This window comes from Lampetra planeri, chromosome 24 (assembly GCF_965212315.1).
Source record: "Lampetra planeri chromosome 24, kcLamPlan1.2.h2, whole genome shotgun sequence".
Lineage (NCBI taxonomy): Eukaryota > Metazoa > Chordata > Hyperoartia > Petromyzontiformes > Petromyzontidae > Lampetra > Lampetra planeri.
In genome coordinates, this window is record NC_136130.1 from 7,670,534 (window position 1) to 7,690,386 (window position 19,853).

A 19,853-nucleotide genomic window follows, 5' to 3' on the forward strand; every position below is an offset into this window, starting at 1 on the left:
ACACCTCACATCCACCTCGCCTAGCAATTTTTATTTAACCTGTTGTATGTATGTATGTTGAACTTCATTTGCACCATACATAGCCAACTGTGCTAAACGGAGGTGTGGAGTTTGGTACAATAATGAAGGATTTTATATAGATGTACCTTGTGCTCGAGCAGAACATCTCCACTCCAAACCAGCTTTGCAGTGTTCAGGAAAATATCGAGTGAGAAATAAGGCCCTGGAAATAGCGCTAGGTCTACCGATTAAGCCCTGGGACTAGTGCTAGGACTACCGTCTGCAATGCTAAGGGTACCAATTAAGCCTTGGTAACGGTGCCGGGCTACGGACTGCAATGCTAAGGGTATATACCAAGTAAGCCCTGAGAATAGCGCTCGCGCTGTTGATTGACCACAGCGCTATTTTTCAACTTCCTCAGCCACCTCGCAATGGTTGCGCCTGCGTCGCTCGCACCTTCTTGTGCTGCTTGGTCTGCTCGTCGCCGTACTTCTGCACCTCCCGGATGAGCTCCATGAGCTTGCGGCTCAGCTCCTGGTGGCACAAGGCGAGGCGCTCCGACGAGGCGCGGAACACCTCCCACATGGGCGCGAATGTCCTGTGTCGGGGACGGGTGGAACAGGCGAGGCGTTAACCGGCTGACTTAAATTTGAAACAGTCGAGAATGCGAGAAAGACGATGGTAAAAATGGGACTTCACGATGTCACCAGAGCTGGGACGGTTAGTCCACGAAGACGATTAAACGACGACAAAAAAAACGTCTGCCTCCCGAAGGTGGGAGTACTTTGCAAGCTACGCACAATTGACAGAAAAGTAACGTCATCGGCCATGGTCAATCCACTGTGGGATGCAGGCCTCCCCAAGGCATCCTGCAATATAACATACAAGGTGGAAACACAATAACACAAAGCGACAACTACACGGCACATACTTTATTGACTACAGAGGGATTATTATATCGGTCTATATTCGAAAAAAAAGTCTTCTCGCCGAATGACCTGGGTGAATTCCTGTCTGGCTGGGTGCCACGGTCCCAAGTGCTCCCAAGGTGGGAATAAGGAGAGTGAGGGTGAGAGGTGAGAGAAACAGGAAGAGGAATAAGGGGGAGGGAAGTGGGGGAGGTACAGTGGAGGGAGGAGAGGAGACAGAGGAATTGAGAAACAGATAAAAACAAAGACAAAGTGAGAAATCGAGATAAATTACCATGTACAGTGCAGAGACAGTGCTCTATGTAGCAATACAAGTTTTGCTGGCTGGCTGGCAGGAATGGACAAAAAGTCACATTAAAATGATGTGTGGGTTGTTAGTTGTTACAATCAATACACGTATAAACCAAAAGAAATCCTCCCCGAGTATCTTTTCTCACAGGGGTCCCTGCTAAGTATTCGCTATCAAGGCACCGATGGCCGTGGATTGCCCAAAAAGTTATTTGAAAGTAAATTTCAAAATTTTGGACCACGCGGACGTCACACAAGGAACTGTTCTTCGTTTGACAGCACAGGAACTCAACAGGCACCGGCAAGGAGACGGTTAACACAACCGCGGTGTTAACCAGGGCGGCCATTTGTTTCGAACCCGCTAACCTCTGCAACAGACGGCGAACGTGTACCCTAGGGGCATCGTCACCACCTGCAGGATAGCGTGGGTGGTCAGACCATGACTGAAATTGAAGACTCGGGAAATTCGGATTTTGATTCACGTTCTGATTCTGTCACCGACTTCTCCAATACTAACCAAGTTTACTAAGCTCGCGCTTTTCATAATTACACGTTCACCACATTCAAGCAGAACACTGAACGCAGCCACTACTGTAACCTTCTTGTTTTGTATTTTTATATATATATTAGAAAAACTACGTACAAGATAATGTTATTACACGGATCAGTTTAGGCAAAGCAAGGGCGTTAAGGCGCTTCAAGCGACGAGATGAATTTCCAACAAGCACCGCTGGAGGTCATTTTCCACCATCCATGCAAATGTGTTCACATGTCGCCGACGCATTAATACACGCACACACGCGTGTGTAACATGTACAAAGGCAATGACAAAGACACCGCGTATAGCTTTTTATAGACTATATAGGACAAGTGCTGTTAGTGAGAATCTCATCAAGGCAAACACCGGTGCGTGACAGTGTACTGCAGCCAGCACCACGCCCAGCCGCATTTGGCCGCATTTGGTCCTCCGGTGCTATTTACCCAGGCTGAGTCAACTTAGGGGAGGTCCACGACTGGTTCCGATATCATTTGTCACTGACGCTCGCTGTCACCGGGCATCAAATTCAGGTAGCTGGGCTCGTGCTGACGACTACTGTTTTGAGTGGCGAGTGTCAGGTTTATTGGTGAATGCCTGATGAGGGTCAAGTGCGTGTGATATGTCTCCCGTGTCCGTGGAACGGGCTGCCTGCAATATGTAAAATATCACCATCCCAGAGCATGCTTGCAAATATAAACATGAACCAAAAGAAATCCTGTTCCAGGAAGCACCAACAACCTTTGATGTCACATCTGAGATGCAAGAGAACAGGACACAATGGCAAGAAGACTATCCTCACAATATCGCAACGGGGGGAGAGAACCACACGTACATGCATTGTCCGCAGTGATGTGGTTATTATGTCACGGACAAAAGCAGCTACCGAATGAAATAAAGAGGACAATCCTGGAAAAACCAGGACAGTTGGCAACTGGGGTTCACATCAAGTATCGCACACATAAGAACATGTGCACACTCAGCAATAGCCCCCACCACCGCCTCTTATGTAACGTAGCCGCACGGCGCTTTGCATCCATTATCCGGCTCAATTGACAGCAGCTGAAGCCCGGCACTGTATTACCCCCCCCCCTCCGCTTGAATGGATTTGTCAAAACAAATCTAAAACGAGCCACGAGGACGTCAGAAGTCCTTCCTCGTCCCCCCGCCTTCACCCCCCCACCCCAGGAACATCAATTTCCAGCCCGATTAGGCTTCCAGCACGAACGTTAGGAATTAGCGTCAGCACCATAACGATGCGAGCGCGTTTAACGTGCAATACGATCGGCCGGCATGGATTTGCAAATGTACAGTCTCACCCTCGACCTATGGCGACATTTTTTTTACCGTCTCGTCTTTAACATGTTTTTTTTGTCCCGTTGATACAGTTTTGCTGATACGATTCTCAAAGACGGAATATTAGCATATAAATCAGATAAATCATAACTAACCAAATAGCTGCACGCGTGCGATTCCAACGTGCGTATCACAGGAGTGATAACATAGCCTCACGGGAGAATCAAAGCGTCGCTTTTGGCGACGTCTCACGCGCACACACACACGCACAGGGGGCTTTTTACTGCTGCAGCAGAGACGCAGCGTGGGGTCAGTACCAGCCAGGATTGGGGGGGACTGGCGGAGACCGGCTCTGTGCCAGGCTGGTTCCGCTTAGCTGGCCTGAGTGCACACAGGTCAGCCGAGCCGTGCAGCGGCAACGGCGCGGGCCTTCCACTCACGGCCCATTTACCACGGATCGGATTAAGACCATTCGCGGTCAATGCTGCCTAAGCCGTGGCACGCTGGTCGAATATTCGCTCGACTGTTTGTTCCCGACGCGAACCGCCTTTCTCTCGCACTCCGCCTGTCCACCCCAGCCTAGCCCACTCCGCAGGAGACGACCGCTAACCCCGCGTCAATCGAGACCCCGTGGGAAAGGGTGACCTTAAGCTGAGAGCGTAATTAGTGGCGGCTGTGTAGCGACTGGTCGGGCGCAGTACGGAGGGACCAGGATGAATGCTGGACATGTAGTGATTCACTGGGGTGGAGCGGTGGGGCAGTGGTTAGGTGTGCCGCACAATGATCGCGGTGACCTGAGTTTGATTCCGAGCCATGGCTAACTCACAACGGTGAGGGAAATCCAAACCGGTTCAGTCCACCCTGTTTGTGATCCCGCATTGTCCAGTGTGGTGAAGCATGGTCTAGCAACCTTTGTCCAGTGTGGTGAAGCATGGTCTAACAACCTTCCATGATCGTCACAGCGTGAGAAGGCTCTCGTCCTACAGTGGGTTGACGAATGGCAGGAAGAGATTCACCCAAACCACTACCAATATCCGACCGCGCGTCACAAATCTGTCAACCCATAACACCTGGGTCTGTCCTGTGACATCCTGTCAGTGAGCCTTCAACACTTTATGTGGCCTCAAGGTGCACCTAGCCTGGCACAAGCACCGTGGTGACATCATCAACTACTTGGTGACAATGGCGGTTGTTATTGTGTATCTGTGTGTATGTGGTCAACAACAATGACAATTATCTGAACCGGTCCAGAGCCTCCCCAAGGTCAACTCGTCCCGATTTGGTGTACACCCGAGGGACGGCTGACTGGTTAGGGGCACTGCTCCACGAAACCCGACAGTTGCGAGCGCACCACCAGCTAAGAATCGGCGCGTCAAAGCTCTCTCAAAAGCCCCGTTAACAAACGGGTACCGAGGCAAAATTGCCGGCTGTATGGGCCACACCGCCGCACTGACAGGCAGCAGGGCGCCAAATCCAGCGCGACCCGCCGTGCGTGTGTGCGGAAGCGGGGTAAAAACGGCTCTTGAACGTAATTACCATGCTCGGCAAAAGCACGACAGCGGTTGCTCGGGCCGAGGGAATAATAAAGGTTATATTTTCCTCTCATTGTTGCTGCCAGCGTTATTATTACGGTCCAGTTTTGGACACGTTCCAGGCTGACGTTTCCTCTTAGTCCTCCGCGGTTCGCCCACAAGTAGCAGGTGATAAACCCAAGCAGGGCACCATGCCACCTCGGTTCAGTAGTTCTACCAGCATGCATGCAACATCCCCTATAGTCCTAAATGCAACAATCCATCAAGCAAATCCATCAATTAGTGTATCTTGAGTGCAGGTGCACAATGGACAGCGGCAGTTAGGACGGCGATGGTTTTGGAGGAGTTCTTCATCCAGCAGTGAAATGATCATGACTGATGAAGATGACGACGACGACGACGACGACGATGATGATGACGATGATGATGATGACGACGATGACGACAATGAATCCATGCGAAAACAACAGATCGGCACAGATCTGGGTCACCTTCCAAGTCATGAAAAATTCGAATTACGTTTTGTTTTTACTCTCTCATGACTATCGTTTCTTCTTTTTACAGTTTTGTTCGCTCAGTTAAGCCTAAAGGTAGCATTAACATATCATTTGCATATCACAAGCCATAAATTACACAAATATTCATCCTTACACGCATGACTTGATGCATATTTAGCCAATTCCATAAATGTTTAGCATGCAAATGTAAACCAGAGGCGCACACGACAGATAGATCAATAATCCATTGCTGTGCGGCTCTCTCGTGACCACCTCGATGCCAACTTTTACACAAAATCTCCAACACACAGTTCCCAGGGACTTTAAACCACAGACCATGTAGTCTTGGTGCCCAACGCTATATTAGCGCAGAGTTGACGTCCGGCGTCACGTGTAGTCTTTACGACATGGCACCGCAAAGTCAAATCATCTGTCCATGTGAAACACTGATCCACACCTCACCTCCGGGACTCTCATCTCCCTCTTGTTGGTCTCTGGGATATCAGGTCGACAGTCGACAAATCTCTCAAACTCTTGCGTCTCTCGAATCTGTCCCTCTTTTCTTTCCCCCAGGTCTCCCACCTCCACCTCTCGTCTCTGTTTCATCTCACTCGTATTTTATTTTTAAAAAACTCTTGTCTCCAGTGATCTCTTGTGTCAGAATCAGAATATTTATTTATGCTGGAAGAATCCTATGAGCTATGAAGCTCTTTTTAACAAACGTCCAGTGCAATGGCCCTTCTTAATAGCTATATAGGGGCTGCCTCCTGCAATGCCTCCAATTGTATATTTTCCTCGACAAGCACTTTGAGTTTTTAGCGTCTCTAACCGCTCTCCCCTCACCAACAGTTATCTCTTGTCGACAGCCTTCTCTCGTCGTCCCCGTCTCTCATTTAATCTTTCCTCTCACCAATCCGAAGCTCAACGATGTCTCGGGACGAGCCACAGATCTCTCGGCGGGACACTAAAAAAAAGCGGCTCTCCGGGCCAAAGGACGCCCGAGCATCGTGTGGCGCGCTGCAAGACGGACCCGGAGCCCGCGCCGCCGCCACGACTGCACAAAGCTGTACATGGCGCAGCCCCCCGGCATACACCACCTCCTTGCACTGGAAAGCGCCGTGGAGCTGGCCACTCACGGGCAATGCTTGCGCCGTTAATATAGGGCGCGACGTTCTTTTACGACCCGTTACGCTCGCTGCTGTTGTGCACGCTGGCACACGCGCACACGCACGCGCTCCAATGCACTGCTTTATGGGTGTTACGGAACGACCTTTATCATAATAATGGAGGGTGATCCGTTTACAGATAACGCAGTGATTTCAAACGACTGTATGTTGCGGCAAGGCGATGGCTCCATGTCTTACGTAAAAGAGCGGTAAATTGTTTAATTGTCCGTGTATTGAGATTGGTGGAAGATGCATAGAGGATTTTAAATAAAATGTTGTTTTCTCCATAATGTAATTAATCCCTTTTATTGTATTAGTATTATTATTGTTCCGCTTGTTTACCTAGGAAAGCCTCACTGAGTCTCATGACTCATTTTAACGAGTGTTCTACCAAGTTTGCACAGTAGGGGGTGATGACTGATATGTAAATTCCAACGGAGTGAAATTAGTGGGGTATCTATAAATGGATCGCCATGTATAATTATGATTCAGAGTCACGGTTTTATTAAATAATTGATTACGGTTTTATTTAAACATTGCAAATATATGAAGTGGCCTCCAGTGGCTGGATGGGTCAAGAAAACCCATTACATATGATCTATAAGACTCAAATAAATTAATTCTCCGTGAAATAATAATGTGATGATAAATGAGGCAGTGACACATTTCTCCACCCTTCATTACAATCCTCAAAAATACTTCACCACGCTGGTCATTACGGGTTGCTGAAGGTAGGGAGCATAGTAACGGGTGCATAGAAGTACAGCACAACAATGGTTACTGCTGCTGCAATACACTGCTGATGCCACAGTGGTGAGATGTGAACTCCCTCGCCTGGTATACAGGAGGTCGTGGGTTCGATCCCGACCCTGACGCCGGTACATTTGAAGTTTGCGTGTTCTCCCTGTGGTCGCGTTAATTTTTCTCCGGGTCCTCCGGTTTTCCCCTCCACATTTAGAATCAACACGCGTTTAGAGTATTTGGCTGCTTTAAGTTTCCACGCAATGAGCCACTTCGTTGAGATGTTATTTTGTGGCCAGGTCGCGTCTGCAAAAGAGTTATACAGCTCAGTGGGGCTTACGTGGTAAAATAACAAATAGCCTATAACACCTGCTTTACGGAAGATGGTCGCCCATCCAAGCACTATCGCGGCTCAAGCCCGCTTAGCCTCCGAGATCGGGAATATTCTGTCCGATTGTCCATAGGCATGGGCACGTGGACAGCCCCTTTGTCAGTCCACTGCTGAATGCACGGACGTAATACGTTTACACAAAGTCAAATTCGCACAATGATCCACAGTCGAAAAGTAGAAACCAAATTACGCGTGCCCGCCACCTTTGCCAACAAAGCAGCGGCACACAAGAGGCACACACCACACTCCCAACAAATAAACAATCGGAAAATTCCACACACAGCAGCCCGGAATCCGATGGGCATTATCGCCTGGGTTACGTACCCCAGCTGCGAGTTGTTGCTGGCCGTCTTGGCCAGCTTCGTTAACGACTTGGCATAAACTTCTTCCACCGTCATCCTGAAAAGGAAAAAAAACACACGGGCGGAACAGCACCATGCCTTCACATCTGCCTGCCCGCCGTACCTTTCTTCATTATTGACAACTTGCAGCTCAGCACACGGCAGATGCCTGCGCAGCGCGACTCACGACCTTATCTTGATACCAAGATCCCGGATGGTCATCGTGTCTATGCGCCGCTTCTCGGTGGCAGCCTCAACAGTCTGGAACGCCGTCATCCCTCTGCACATTCGCAGCATCACCTCAATCGCCTCCTTCAAGAGAGACTTAAAAACTCACCTCAATAACCACGTGCTTTCAAGCGACTCTGAGCTTGGCTCCGCGCCTCCGAGTTGCGGCCGTTACGGCCGCAAATTTGCGCGCGTTACAAATTGAGTTATTATTATATTATTATTACTCAGCGAAGCAGAAGACGAGGATCAAAATTTTGTTTATAAGGAATCCGATGAACTACAAAGCTCTCCTTCACACATGTCCAGTATTTTCACACGTCTAGTTTAAATCAGAATACCCACGTTCATGACTCAAAGGGACAAGAGCCCCAATATTCTGGCCGTGTTAGAAGGATAAGTGGCGATAGGTTTCCACCACGCACGCTGTTCTAAGGATGACCGTATTCTCAGAACTATAAGACGCACGTTTTTTTTGCTGTACTTTAAAAAGCCAAAATTGGAGGTGCATCTCACTTTATGGAGCATCTTATGATTCAGTGAATACGGTCGTAGTAAGGAGCTCAAGATGACGTGGCTAAACCAACCAACAGCGCATGAGTTGGGGCTACGCGACATCCAAGAATGGCACAAAAAAGGCGCGGGGACAAATCAGGCAAGAAGTGGCGTGGAACAGAATAGAAGTTGGGAGGCAGCAGGAGGAGGAGCAGGTGTGACCCAACATTGACGAAAGACCAAGGGAAGAAGAAGTTAAGTTCAGACCGACTGCGGCATCAGCGGCGTGCCACGAATATGCAGACGCGTCCAAAGCGGTAAATCACAGCAGAGAACGGCTCTGCAGACGGGGGATATCGAAGGACGACTTCTGAGGTCCCTCAAAGCGACCCTTCAATACCTACACACAAGGGGGCACGCACTTTGCCATGCACCCTGTTGCGGAGTGATGTTCCTAATCTCCGTCGCGTGGCAGATAAACATACGTTTTCAATTGTCAAGAGCTGGAATCTTTCCAAATTTAGTGCAGAAACTAAATTTAATTTGACGGTCTTTGTAGCTGAACAGGCTGATACCATAAAACTACATTTAATGAATACGTTTTTACAGCCACTTGGGTTCTCCGGTTTGGGCTGCACGTTGAACATTTCTTCTCACAAGTTTGCAACGTGCACTACTATGGGCATCTTCAGTAGCTGCAATGAACTCCTTAAGATGCTCGGAGCAGCATGTGGTGAAAGCTTTGAACTCGGTACAATTTCAGAACTCGACTTAAACCACGGGAGGCCGAAACATGGGCTCGACCCCAAGTGTCAGCAGTGTCTACGCATTTGCTCTGACCGCTATTGAACAACCTGATACAACACACAGACCATACTGAAGTTCAACGGCGCAACCTTTCTGCCACAAATATTGCGGCAACCCTTCAAGTGTGATGCTGCATTCTACATCTGACGATGAAACCCGTAAAACAGAATTTCAAAAGAATTGCAAATACAGGAATTGATAGTTTTTTAAAACCCAACGTACCTTTCTCTGATGAAGTCGGCCACCTCCTTGGTGGATATCTGGCCGTGCTTCATGTTATGGTAGAGGATGTCAAATCCATTGTTCTTCTCCCCCTGAAGACGACACAAAAGCAACGACCCGTCAGGCGCTGCGAGCGTCGGCGGAAAGCCAAACGCGATCGACGACGTGCGAAAATGTTTATGTGCAGCTCTGCCACGCACACACGGATCCTTGGCGGTAGACGTTCGACATTAGCTGCGTGTGAGATCGTTAGCGTGATTGTGGGCGGCAGGATGGTAGCGCGGTGGTGCAACACTCGTGACTCGCAGCAAGAAGGCCCTGGGTTCGATTTCTGACTCGGATGCCTTTCTGTGTGGAGTTTGTAAGTTCTCCCGATGTTCTTCATGGGTTTCCTCCGGGTTCTCGTATTTTTTTCACGTAGCTAAAAAATATAAACCCCCACTGTAACTGGTATTGGCCAAAACATCCCAATGCTGAAAACTATCCTGCCATATTACTCAATTGCAATTATAGATAGCGACGAGAACATCTTGCAGGAACCTGCTGAAATAGGGTCTTGAAACTCAGTGGAGCTTCTGTGGAGATGATAAAAATAACAATAAGTTCCATAGGTATGTCAGGATTCACCTAACCCACTCGCAATTTCGATAAATTGTCACAATCAAGAGATGTGATTCAAATCAAGAACAGATTATCTTTGTCTCGTTCTGCCATCTCAAATCGTATTGGCAAACGCGGCGTTTGACTTCGGCATAGTATGTTAACCAACTAGGACTGCGGTAAAAAAACACAACAATCATGAGTCCACCTTTCTCGTTGGGGGACTGGCGATCAGGTGCACGTTCGGGATTATTGGCGGTCGTCCAAATCCGTGGCCTACATTTTTACAAGCAGTCTGACCGTGCACAAGAACAACTTCAGGCGGTGGTGAGGTACGTCCGGTACACTTGGCGGATCGCCGTGGGTGGGCAGTATTCGAAGTCGAGTCGGCGTCTCACACAAAGCGTCGTACGGAACTGCGCGGTTACCGCACACTGCGCATTGTGCGAGCTCCTCCGTTTAAAGCGTAAAAACTAAACTTTTTGTTATTTTACAAGGTAAGGTCCACTGAGCTATATAGCTCCTTTTCAGAAGCGACCTAGGCATAAACGATAGCTCAACCAAGTGGGTTATCACGTGGAAACGTATAGCGGCCACATACTCTGAACGCATGTTTCTAAATGTGGAGGAAAAAAACGGAGAAAAATCCACACGATCAAGGGGAGAACATACAAACTCCAAATATACAGGCGTCAGGGTCGGGTTCAAACCCATGACCTCCCGTATACCAGGCGAGTTAGGTAACATCTCTCCAGCGTGACACCCCTTTTGGCTGCGCGAGCCAAACGTTGACTCCTGCGGGTGTGCGAAGTCGGCAACTAATCTGGAAAATGTGGATTTTGGCAGCAATAAAGATCCCACATGAGAGCCAGATTAACATTCAAGTTGTATTACTGCTGATCTGATGGCACAAAACGTGTAAACGGCAGGCTCAAACAGCCCTTGGGCTAATACTGGCTCTCCAAGTGTGGGAATGAGCGAGGTTGTTAGGAGCCCGGGCTGGTGGGGAGATGGAACAAACAAGGCAATATACACTATGAGACATCTCCTTAACCAGTGGCAAAATATAGTAGTAGGTTTTTACCCTTTCAACTGGTACAAAAACTGACACCTTTATACAAGGCATCATGTTTGCAACACCAATGGAGACTAGTCTCTAAGAAAAGCTGTCTCGGGTGTGGACCAATCAACTTCAAGGGCAGTGCATATCATTATCATCATCAGAGTTGTTTCTTTTTGTTTGCATTTTGACTGCTTGTGTTGTGGTTATTGCAAACATGATGCCTTGTATATAGGTGTCAGTTTTTGTACCAGTTGAAAGGGTAAAAACCTACTACTAAGGCAATATACTTTGAACGTTATGTACAATTTGTACTCAACCATCATGACCATCATCATCATCAGCCATTGTCTAGCAACCTCCAGTTGAGTCACGGTTGACTGGGGGCTACGACAGAAAGCCTGAAGAGAGGACAGAGGAAAGTCGAGTGAGATGAGTGGGGAGAGGTAGTAGAGAGCACGGGGAAGGGAGTCGAGTGAGATGAGTGGGGAGAGATAGCAGAGAGCACGGGGAAGGGAGTAGAGTGAGATGAGTGGGGAGAGGTAGTAGAGAGCACGGGGAAGGGAATCGAGTGAGATGAGTGGGGAGAGATAGCAGAGAGCACGGGGAAGGGAGTCGAGTGAGATGAGTGGGGAGAGATAGCAGAGAGCACGGGGAAGAGAGTAGAGTGAGATGAGTGGGGAGAGATAGCAGAGAGCACGGGGAAGGGAATCGAGTGAGATGAGTGGGGAGAGATAGCAGAGAGCACGGGGAAGGGAGTCGAGTGAGATGAGTGGGGAGAGATAGCAGAGAGCACGGGGAAGAGAGTAGAGTGAGATGAGTGGGGAGAGATAGCAGAGAGCACGGGGAAGGGAATCGAGTGAGATGAGTGGGGAGAGATAGCAGAGAGCACGGGGAAGGGAGTCGAGTGAGATCAGTGGGGAGAGGCAGTAGAGAGCACGGGGAAGGGAGTAGAGTGAGATGAGTCCATGTAGGATGTATGTATGTGTGTAGAACTTATTTTGGACCAAATGTAGCCAACTGGGGCTAATCGGAGGTGCGGGGGAAGGACAACAAACTAAACACACAAAGCAGTTCGAAAAAAATTGTATTTCAATTTAGGTGATTTAAAAGTGAATAGCTCCAGTGGCTTCCTAATATCAGAAGGAAGAGTGTTCCAGACGGCCGCAGAAGCGCATCTGAAAGCGCGCGATGCAGTGACCGTCTTTGTTCAATGGTTAGCCAAAAGCCGCTGTGATATTCGTCCATCAACCACGTAACGATGTATCGATTTATACATTTAAAGCAATCATTTTGCTCACAATACATGTTTCGAATATTATGCTCATGAAAATCAATTAGTCATATTTGCATATTTGTTCACATGACCACAGGTCCCTGCAGCCACTAGAGCAGTGGTTCTTAACCTTCACTGCAGCCTGCACCCCCCTCTGGTTCTCACAAAGGGCATCTCGCACCCGCAGAGGGTGTGCGTGCACCCCAGGTTAAGAACCACTGCACTCGAGGCTGCTCTACAAAAAATATAATTTTAAACAAATCAGTGATTTTGTATTTCACCCCCAGGTTTACCCCCTTGTGTCACTGTCACAAGTCGTGAGACGAGCATCCAATACGCTTCCTCACACAGCAGAGCAACCCTTCACGTTAGAGAATGGCCCACCGAAGTGGATACCACGGCGCTACCTCGGAGGGCTCCTCACGCATTCAAGTGACCTTTGGGTCCACACAGTAGGGGGCAGTACTTTACTGTTTGTCACGTGACAATCAAACTGATCTTTTTAATTCTCAGAGCTGGATTTACACATATATAGAAAGACACGCAAAAAGACAAAGATCCCCGGTATAGCCTATTACAGACTGCTAGGGCAAGTGCTGTTAGCGAGCATAGAGGGGGTAGTGTGGTTAATACCACACTCGGTCATCTTTGTCTCCCAAGTGGAGAAATGTACACACCGCACTAGGTTCTAATTTGAGGCTGATTCGACCTAGGGGAGGCCCAGGACCGGCTCAGATATTTGTCACTGTTGTTGGCCGTGAGGGGTAATCAAACTCGGGTCGCTGGGTTCGTAGAGCAGTGTAATCACTCCACAAACACATATACACATGTAATAATAATAATAATGACTGCTTGTATTGGCACCGTCCATAAAATCTCAAGGCGCTCGTACGTAATCACAGACACATAAAAGAGAGGCCTTTCCAACAATGAGCCTGAGACTAAGGCAAAGTTCACGTTGAAAGTGGCGGTACCGCTGAACCAGAGGTCGCAAACGGGTTTTAATTCCTTACCCGTACCCGGCCGCACCAGGGTCGCAATCGGGTACCCGTACCCGGCCGTACCCGTACCCTACCCGTGTACGGGTAGGGGCCGGGTACGGGTAGGGTACGGGTATCGGGTACCTGATTGCGACCTCTGGGATGAAGCCATGTTGCAGGCGCGGGTGGGTTGATTCTAGGAACTTGAATTGTGAGAAGAGACAAGACGTTGGGCAATGAGTGACAAACAGTTACTCACCAGTGACTCACGGCCTACCCATACCCGGCCGCACCAGGGTCGCAAACGGGTACCCGTACCCGACCGGGTACGGGTAGCCGGGTATCGGGTAGGGTACGGGTATCGGGTACCCGGTTGCGACCTCTGCGCTGTACACTCATTCAGTGGTGGTAGTGGGTGGGTACTCGATGATGCCAACTATATGTGGGGGTATTTTTTTTTTTTGACCCAGCCTGGCACAATGCTGCAGTTGGTGCTTGATACAAGAGATTGGAAAACACCATTTTGATGTTCAACTGGAAACACATGTCAGCCAATATCCCCACGAGACATGCCGTGCGTAGACTACGATGCTGATTCGCAACCGCGAGTACTACCGGGGGGGTTGTTTATGAAGGTATCAATCCGTAGCTAAACAGTTAATAATGACACCGGTTTGGGGGATGGTGCCGTGGTGTAATGGCTCGCACGACGGACTTGCAATCCAGAGGTCGCGGGTCCGACCTCTTCGCGTGGCTACCCAGCAGCATGAACGGGCACACCAACAGTTAGTCGATGAGAAATGTCGCGTGTGGTGGGGTAAAGTGTGGGTACTTTTCCACGATGTCTGACCAGCATGGAAGTGGAGGCCAAATACCCTGTGAAGGAGCTCTCGGACCTCCCTCTGTTGGGAGGCCCTTTTTAAATCCTTTATATTAAGTTCACTTGCTTGCTTGCTTGCGCGCTTGCTTGCTTGCGCACTTACGACCGTGCAAATCTTTTGGTCGTTTTTTAACCCACTTCCCGTGATCCATCGAGCTGACATTTTGCACACAGACTCGTTGTGCGTGACAATTTATTTTACACATTTTAGGAAAAAATAAATTATATTTAATTACCAATTGCTTAATGGTGGCAGGCAATCATCTGACCCATAGGTGGCAGCCATCTCAAGCCAGAGGACGAGAGGACTCTAGCCGCCACGCATATATAGGATTTCTAGTGAAAAACTTTGTTTTTACGGGTTAATTTTTCCAGCAGTTTTTTGTATGTTGAACTTTTTGCACCATACTGTGCTAACCCGGAGGTGTGAGCAAGTAATTTCAGTGCTGCACCTTTACCACTCTTGAACGACTTCGATAAGAGCTATACAGACACGCACACGTGGCAGTATGAAGATTTTGCTATGGGAGTTTCGACCGTATGTTCAGAAAGGTTTCAGCGCACGTAGAACGCTGCGACACAAACATAAACTATGAGTGGGGAAAACCTTTTGCTGAGAGCCAAAGAGGACTTTCAGATTCCTTTGGTGGACAACCAACTCATTAACACCTCACACCCCAGTCAGCCCTGTCACCGCAAGAGGCCCTCGCAGTGACAGAAGTGACTGAACGCACTAAGATTAGAAATGCAGAATTGCTGCTGCCAAGTTGAAAATATTCCTGCCCCCCCCCCACCGTCTATCTTAGCTGCCGAGTGCAGCTACGATGTTTGCAGTGACGGATAAATGTCGCTTGCAGCCGCTTCAAAACGGCGAGCCTCATGCGGCCGTGGGTGGGTAAAATCACATTGAAGGCAACAGGTTCCCTCCCCCACCTCTGCTCCAACCTTCCCTCCATAAGTTGACCCTCCACAAGATGCGCAGTGGAATATACGTAGAAATTATCGCCCCCCCTCCCCGTCCCACCCCTCCATCCCCCACCTAAGGCGAAAACTTAGCAGGAAACTTCTGAGAAAAAGTTGTGAGGGTCAGTGAGGCGTTGATGGGAAAACAATAGTAAGTAATTATAATAATCGTATCGAGATTTGAGAAGAATCCCGGGTATTCGCCAACATCTCTGCGGTGATTATTTCCAATGTTTCCGCTCTGTGCTGTTGATGATGTAGATACAAAACAATTTGGTTTTATAAAGCGCGTAAATGAAAACGCTTCTCAAGCAACTGTATAAAAAAACAGTGCATGTGTTTATTTTATAGGGAGAAGAAGTCAGTCACAGGCAGAGCCAAAAAGTTACCTTCAGTCAAGACTTGAATATGGGCAGGGAGTCGCCAGTTATGAAGGCAGCAGAAGAGAATGAGTGAATGAGTGACATCCCACTGAACGAGGGTGACTGGGGGCTGCAACTGAAGACCTTGCGTTGGCGGAGCTCAGCGTGTAGACAGAAGCAGAGTGAGATGAGAGAGAGGGAGGCAGGCCCATGGAGGAGAATGTTTGCAGACAATGAGTGACCATTATGCAATTGATCTGTGAAAAAGAGCTTCATTGCTCATCGGATTCCTCCAGTCTAAATAAACATTCTGATAACGATTTCTAATCCTGATTTTGTTCCGGGACTGGACTGGCAGCCAGTGGAGGGATTGGAGCGCTGTGTTGATGTGACCTCGTTAACAGCTGCGGGTGTGAAGTCTGGCAGCAGAAGTTATTATGTTTTATTTGGACATGATGGTCATAATGAATCCATTGCCAACATTTGCAACACGCAGTTCAAACCGCTGTCTAATCATAATTGCTTTTTTATCACGGATGACACCTTTAGGAACACTCTGTATTTCATGATTCACTGTACACTCACAGCGGTCAAACAAGCTGTCCGAGAGAAAATGCAAAAGCCTCTTAGGCGATTTCAAATCTACATGCCAGAGGGTTTTTTTTTAGTTCTAATAATAAACGCACTTATTTATTTATTTACATTACATGCGATTTTATTAGCAGTATACACAAATTCCACAAATCAAACTTTGGCGAAAACAGGGGCGCAACAATGATTCACCGCTTAAACTAATTCGCACTCTCACGATCCAATTGTGTGTGGCGCACTTGAGAATGTATTAATTCAAATTCATATCCACGCGTAATGAAAGGGGACAAAGCGAATCTTAACAGCCACTAGAGGCTGTTATATTAACCACACTGTAAAAGAAAGAATTGATTCTTGAATCAAATCGCTACCCCGAATGGTCACAATACCACGAATCGCAAACTGCTTTTTTGCATTTGGTTTGTCGTCCTTAACCCAGCACCTCCGATTAGCGCGGTTGGCTACGAACGGTGCGAAAGAAGTTCAACATACATACAAACAAGGGGACAAATTGTCACGCGTTTACGAGAAAATGCACAAACTGCATGCACCCAATTTGAGTCACCGCCTCCACACAGCGCCACCGCTTCCTTCCTTTTAGCAGTTCCCTCCTCTGCAGCCGCACAGCACGACACAGAAACTTCCCGGGATCCGGCTCTCAAAAGGTTCATATTCTTAGGTTTTTTCGGTAAAGTCACGTAGGTAAAAAATTACAATTAAAATTAATAAAAATAAAATAAAAATCACGACGTTTCGGAGGCAACACAAGCTTCCGTCTTCAGGTGGAACCGTCACAGCACGATAGCTGTATCAAGTAAGAGAAATTCCAAGAAAACAGTCCTTGTATATATACTGGTTGAGGGTGGGAGGAGCCAAGGTACACGTTCCCGCACGCAGAAAGTGATTCACGCCGTGGAAAGACAGTTTCCTTTCCCTACGATTATTGGGAGCAAATGCGCCGACGTCTCATTTGTCATTAAACGATGGGGGGGGGGGGGGGAGCCGCCAAGGCAATCAATTAAGTGCATGCCGTGGCCCTTCTGTCAAAAACGGGAATGTGGCCCATTTACATCGAGCCAAAAAATGTTTTACCGTCGGCCAATTCGTTAGTAGAACGCTGCCTTGAAACTGAAAGTGGCGTGGACTTTTGTTTACAATAGACATTCGTGTGCTTTGTGAACCACAAAAAAAATGTCACCTTATGTTATATAAAGTAATCTGCGTATAAGCACACCTGATATAAGTACAGCTCTGAGATGAGCAACACTGGTGGAGGGGAAGGCAAGGCGGCAACGTCTGACACAAGCACAATACTTCGGATATAAGCACAGCAGGACTTGCTGCCGAGGGGTGTGATTGTATCCACCTTCTGCTGCAAAGATTTTGAGTCAATTCTGTTTGTGTAAAAGGGGGAGAGTTGGCGTCCCTGTGCTGAGTGCACTACGCCATGAACCTGGCAACAATGAGTTGGATTCCCAGCCAGGCCTAACATCAGTGGTGAGAAATACCTGAACCGGTCCTGGGACCCCTTGTTCAGTCTGGGTTACTTCGCCAACCCATACTGAACCAGGATGGTGAAATATGGCCGAAAAACAAATGCCCGTTACAGAACGAACGTGGAGTCCTTTGTTCAGCGTTCGATTGACAAAGGAATGAATTTGTTTTTATTAATATTCTTGCTGTTATGTAAAACTGTCGAAGCAGTGACATACAGTGTTACCGCACTGTGTGATCACACTCTGGTACAGGGCATTAAACTATAAAGCTGTCAATCCAGCTTAGCGTTCAAAAGGAGGGCGCACTCATTTGACACCTTCCCTGTAACATGACAACCCCCCCCCCCCCCCAAATAATTGATGAGTTATAATGTTCCAGGATTATAATTCGATTCAAGAATCAATAATGTTTTTGCATCAACACTTTTCAACTAAGGCTTGAAGTGCAAATGCATAAAAAAATGTGTGTTTGCAGCACGTCACGATACCTCTTGTAAAGATGATCCAATGTGAACTAAACGTCGGTACAAAGTTGGGTTTGCTACTGGGGGCTTGCCCTACAGCAAACTAGTCACACCGATCAAGGGGTGGCCAAAACTTGGAGTTGAAACCCAGCTACAAAAAAGAAAATCCTTGTCAACCAAGGGGACAATGTCAAACGTTACGCGCTCGCCTCCCCTGCCGATGACGTACTTTATGCAAGACATCATCTTGCTGCACGGCTTGGAACATGACATCTGTGAAAAAAAGCTTCATAGCTCATCAGATTTGTCCAGGATCAATAAACATTCCGATTCTGACTTCATTGCTTTCGTTAACCAGGCTTTATCCTTTTCGCACCAGTTTGGTTACAGAATCCACGTATGTATGTGTATTATTTTGCTTCCTTGTTATATTCCCATTCCCTTGTTGATCTTATCGTCTCCGATAAACAAAACCCCGACCACAACGGCATGTGCAACGACTCAAGAGCCCCCTCTCACTGCGCTGTACGGAGTGGCCGAAAAGGGCACTTGAAGTGTTTTAACCTTCATGGCGAGGCGGACTGCGGCACCGTGGGCACAGACAGAGAGAAAAAAACACGAGGGGCGCGCGCCGAGAGCTGACAGGGGGAAGTGGGGCAAACACGCCCGTTGTGTTCGTATTTATGGAGCGTCTAAATCAGGCGGTGAGGAACCTCCGCCTGCAGGCCAGATGCAGCGTACGACTTTGTGTAATATGGCCCGTGTGGCCACGTGAGGCTGACCACTTCCAAACAACTCACAAACAATATTTGCCCATCACTGCACGCATCTCAGCTTCCACTGGGCGGGCACTACATTTGACCAGGTGAAAAAAATATATCGTTTTCGGGCGATCGGTCTCCTCCATCGCCGAAACAGCTGTGACTGACGCGTGGCTCGACAAAAGTTATTTGAATTTTCTATTCGTACCTCCGCAGGGAAAAAACAAGAGCGGGGTGCCCGAGTGGACAGTGAATTCAATTATCGCGACAGCGTGAATTGTGCGGCGGCTGCGCCAAATGTCACACGAGGCCGATCAATTTTCCAGCTGAGCTCCAGAAATAAACAACCTGGCACTGTCGCGCCACCGCCGTCACCACACAACGCCAGGATCAACAGTGTCTCTCCCCACTTGTCTAGCTGTTTGCTCAAACATTTACCGCATTCGCACAGCCGGCGGGAAAGCGTGCTGGCACGGTGCCTGCCTCTCAGTGAGGCCAGGACCTGACCTCCCTTGTGCACCCATGCCCATACATTTGAAAGCCACGCTGAACCCAGGAGCGGCCATGATCTCACAGCGTGACAAGTATAACCCGTAAAAACAAAGTTTTTCACTATAAATCCTTTATATGTGTGGCGGCTAGAGTCCTCTCGTCCTCTGGCTTGAGATGGCTGTCACCTATGGGTCAGATGATTGCATTGCACCATTAAGCAATTGGTAATTAAATATAATATTTTTGTCCTAATAAGTGTAAAATTTTGGAAAAAAAATTTCACGAACATTGTCACGCACGAGTCTGTGTAGAAAATGTCAGCTCGATTGGATCACGGGAAGTGGGTTAAAAAACGACCGAAAGATTTGCACGGTCGTAAGCAAGCAAGCAAACTTAATATAAAGGATTTAAAAAAGGAAGTGACTCAACTTAGTTTAACTGCCTCGCCCTGATTGTACAT

General features: G+C 48.1%; 1 protein-coding gene across 2 annotated transcripts in view; it reads right to left on the reverse strand.

Annotated features, from left to right (window-relative positions):
- Positions 1-19,853, reverse strand: part of FCHO2 (FCH and mu domain containing endocytic adaptor 2) — an 89,188-nt gene that overhangs the window by 55,567 nt on the left and 13,768 nt on the right. For both annotated transcript variants that reach the window (XM_078605519.1, XM_078605518.1), the window contains exons 2-4: positions 9,469-9,560; positions 7,700-7,774; positions 457-598 (exon numbers count right to left, since the gene is read on the reverse strand). In XM_078605519.1, the coding sequence (XP_078461645.1) occupies positions 457-598; positions 7,700-7,774; positions 9,469-9,560 (309 nt within the window). The remainder of the gene's footprint in view (positions 1-456; positions 599-7,699; positions 7,775-9,468; positions 9,561-19,853) is intronic.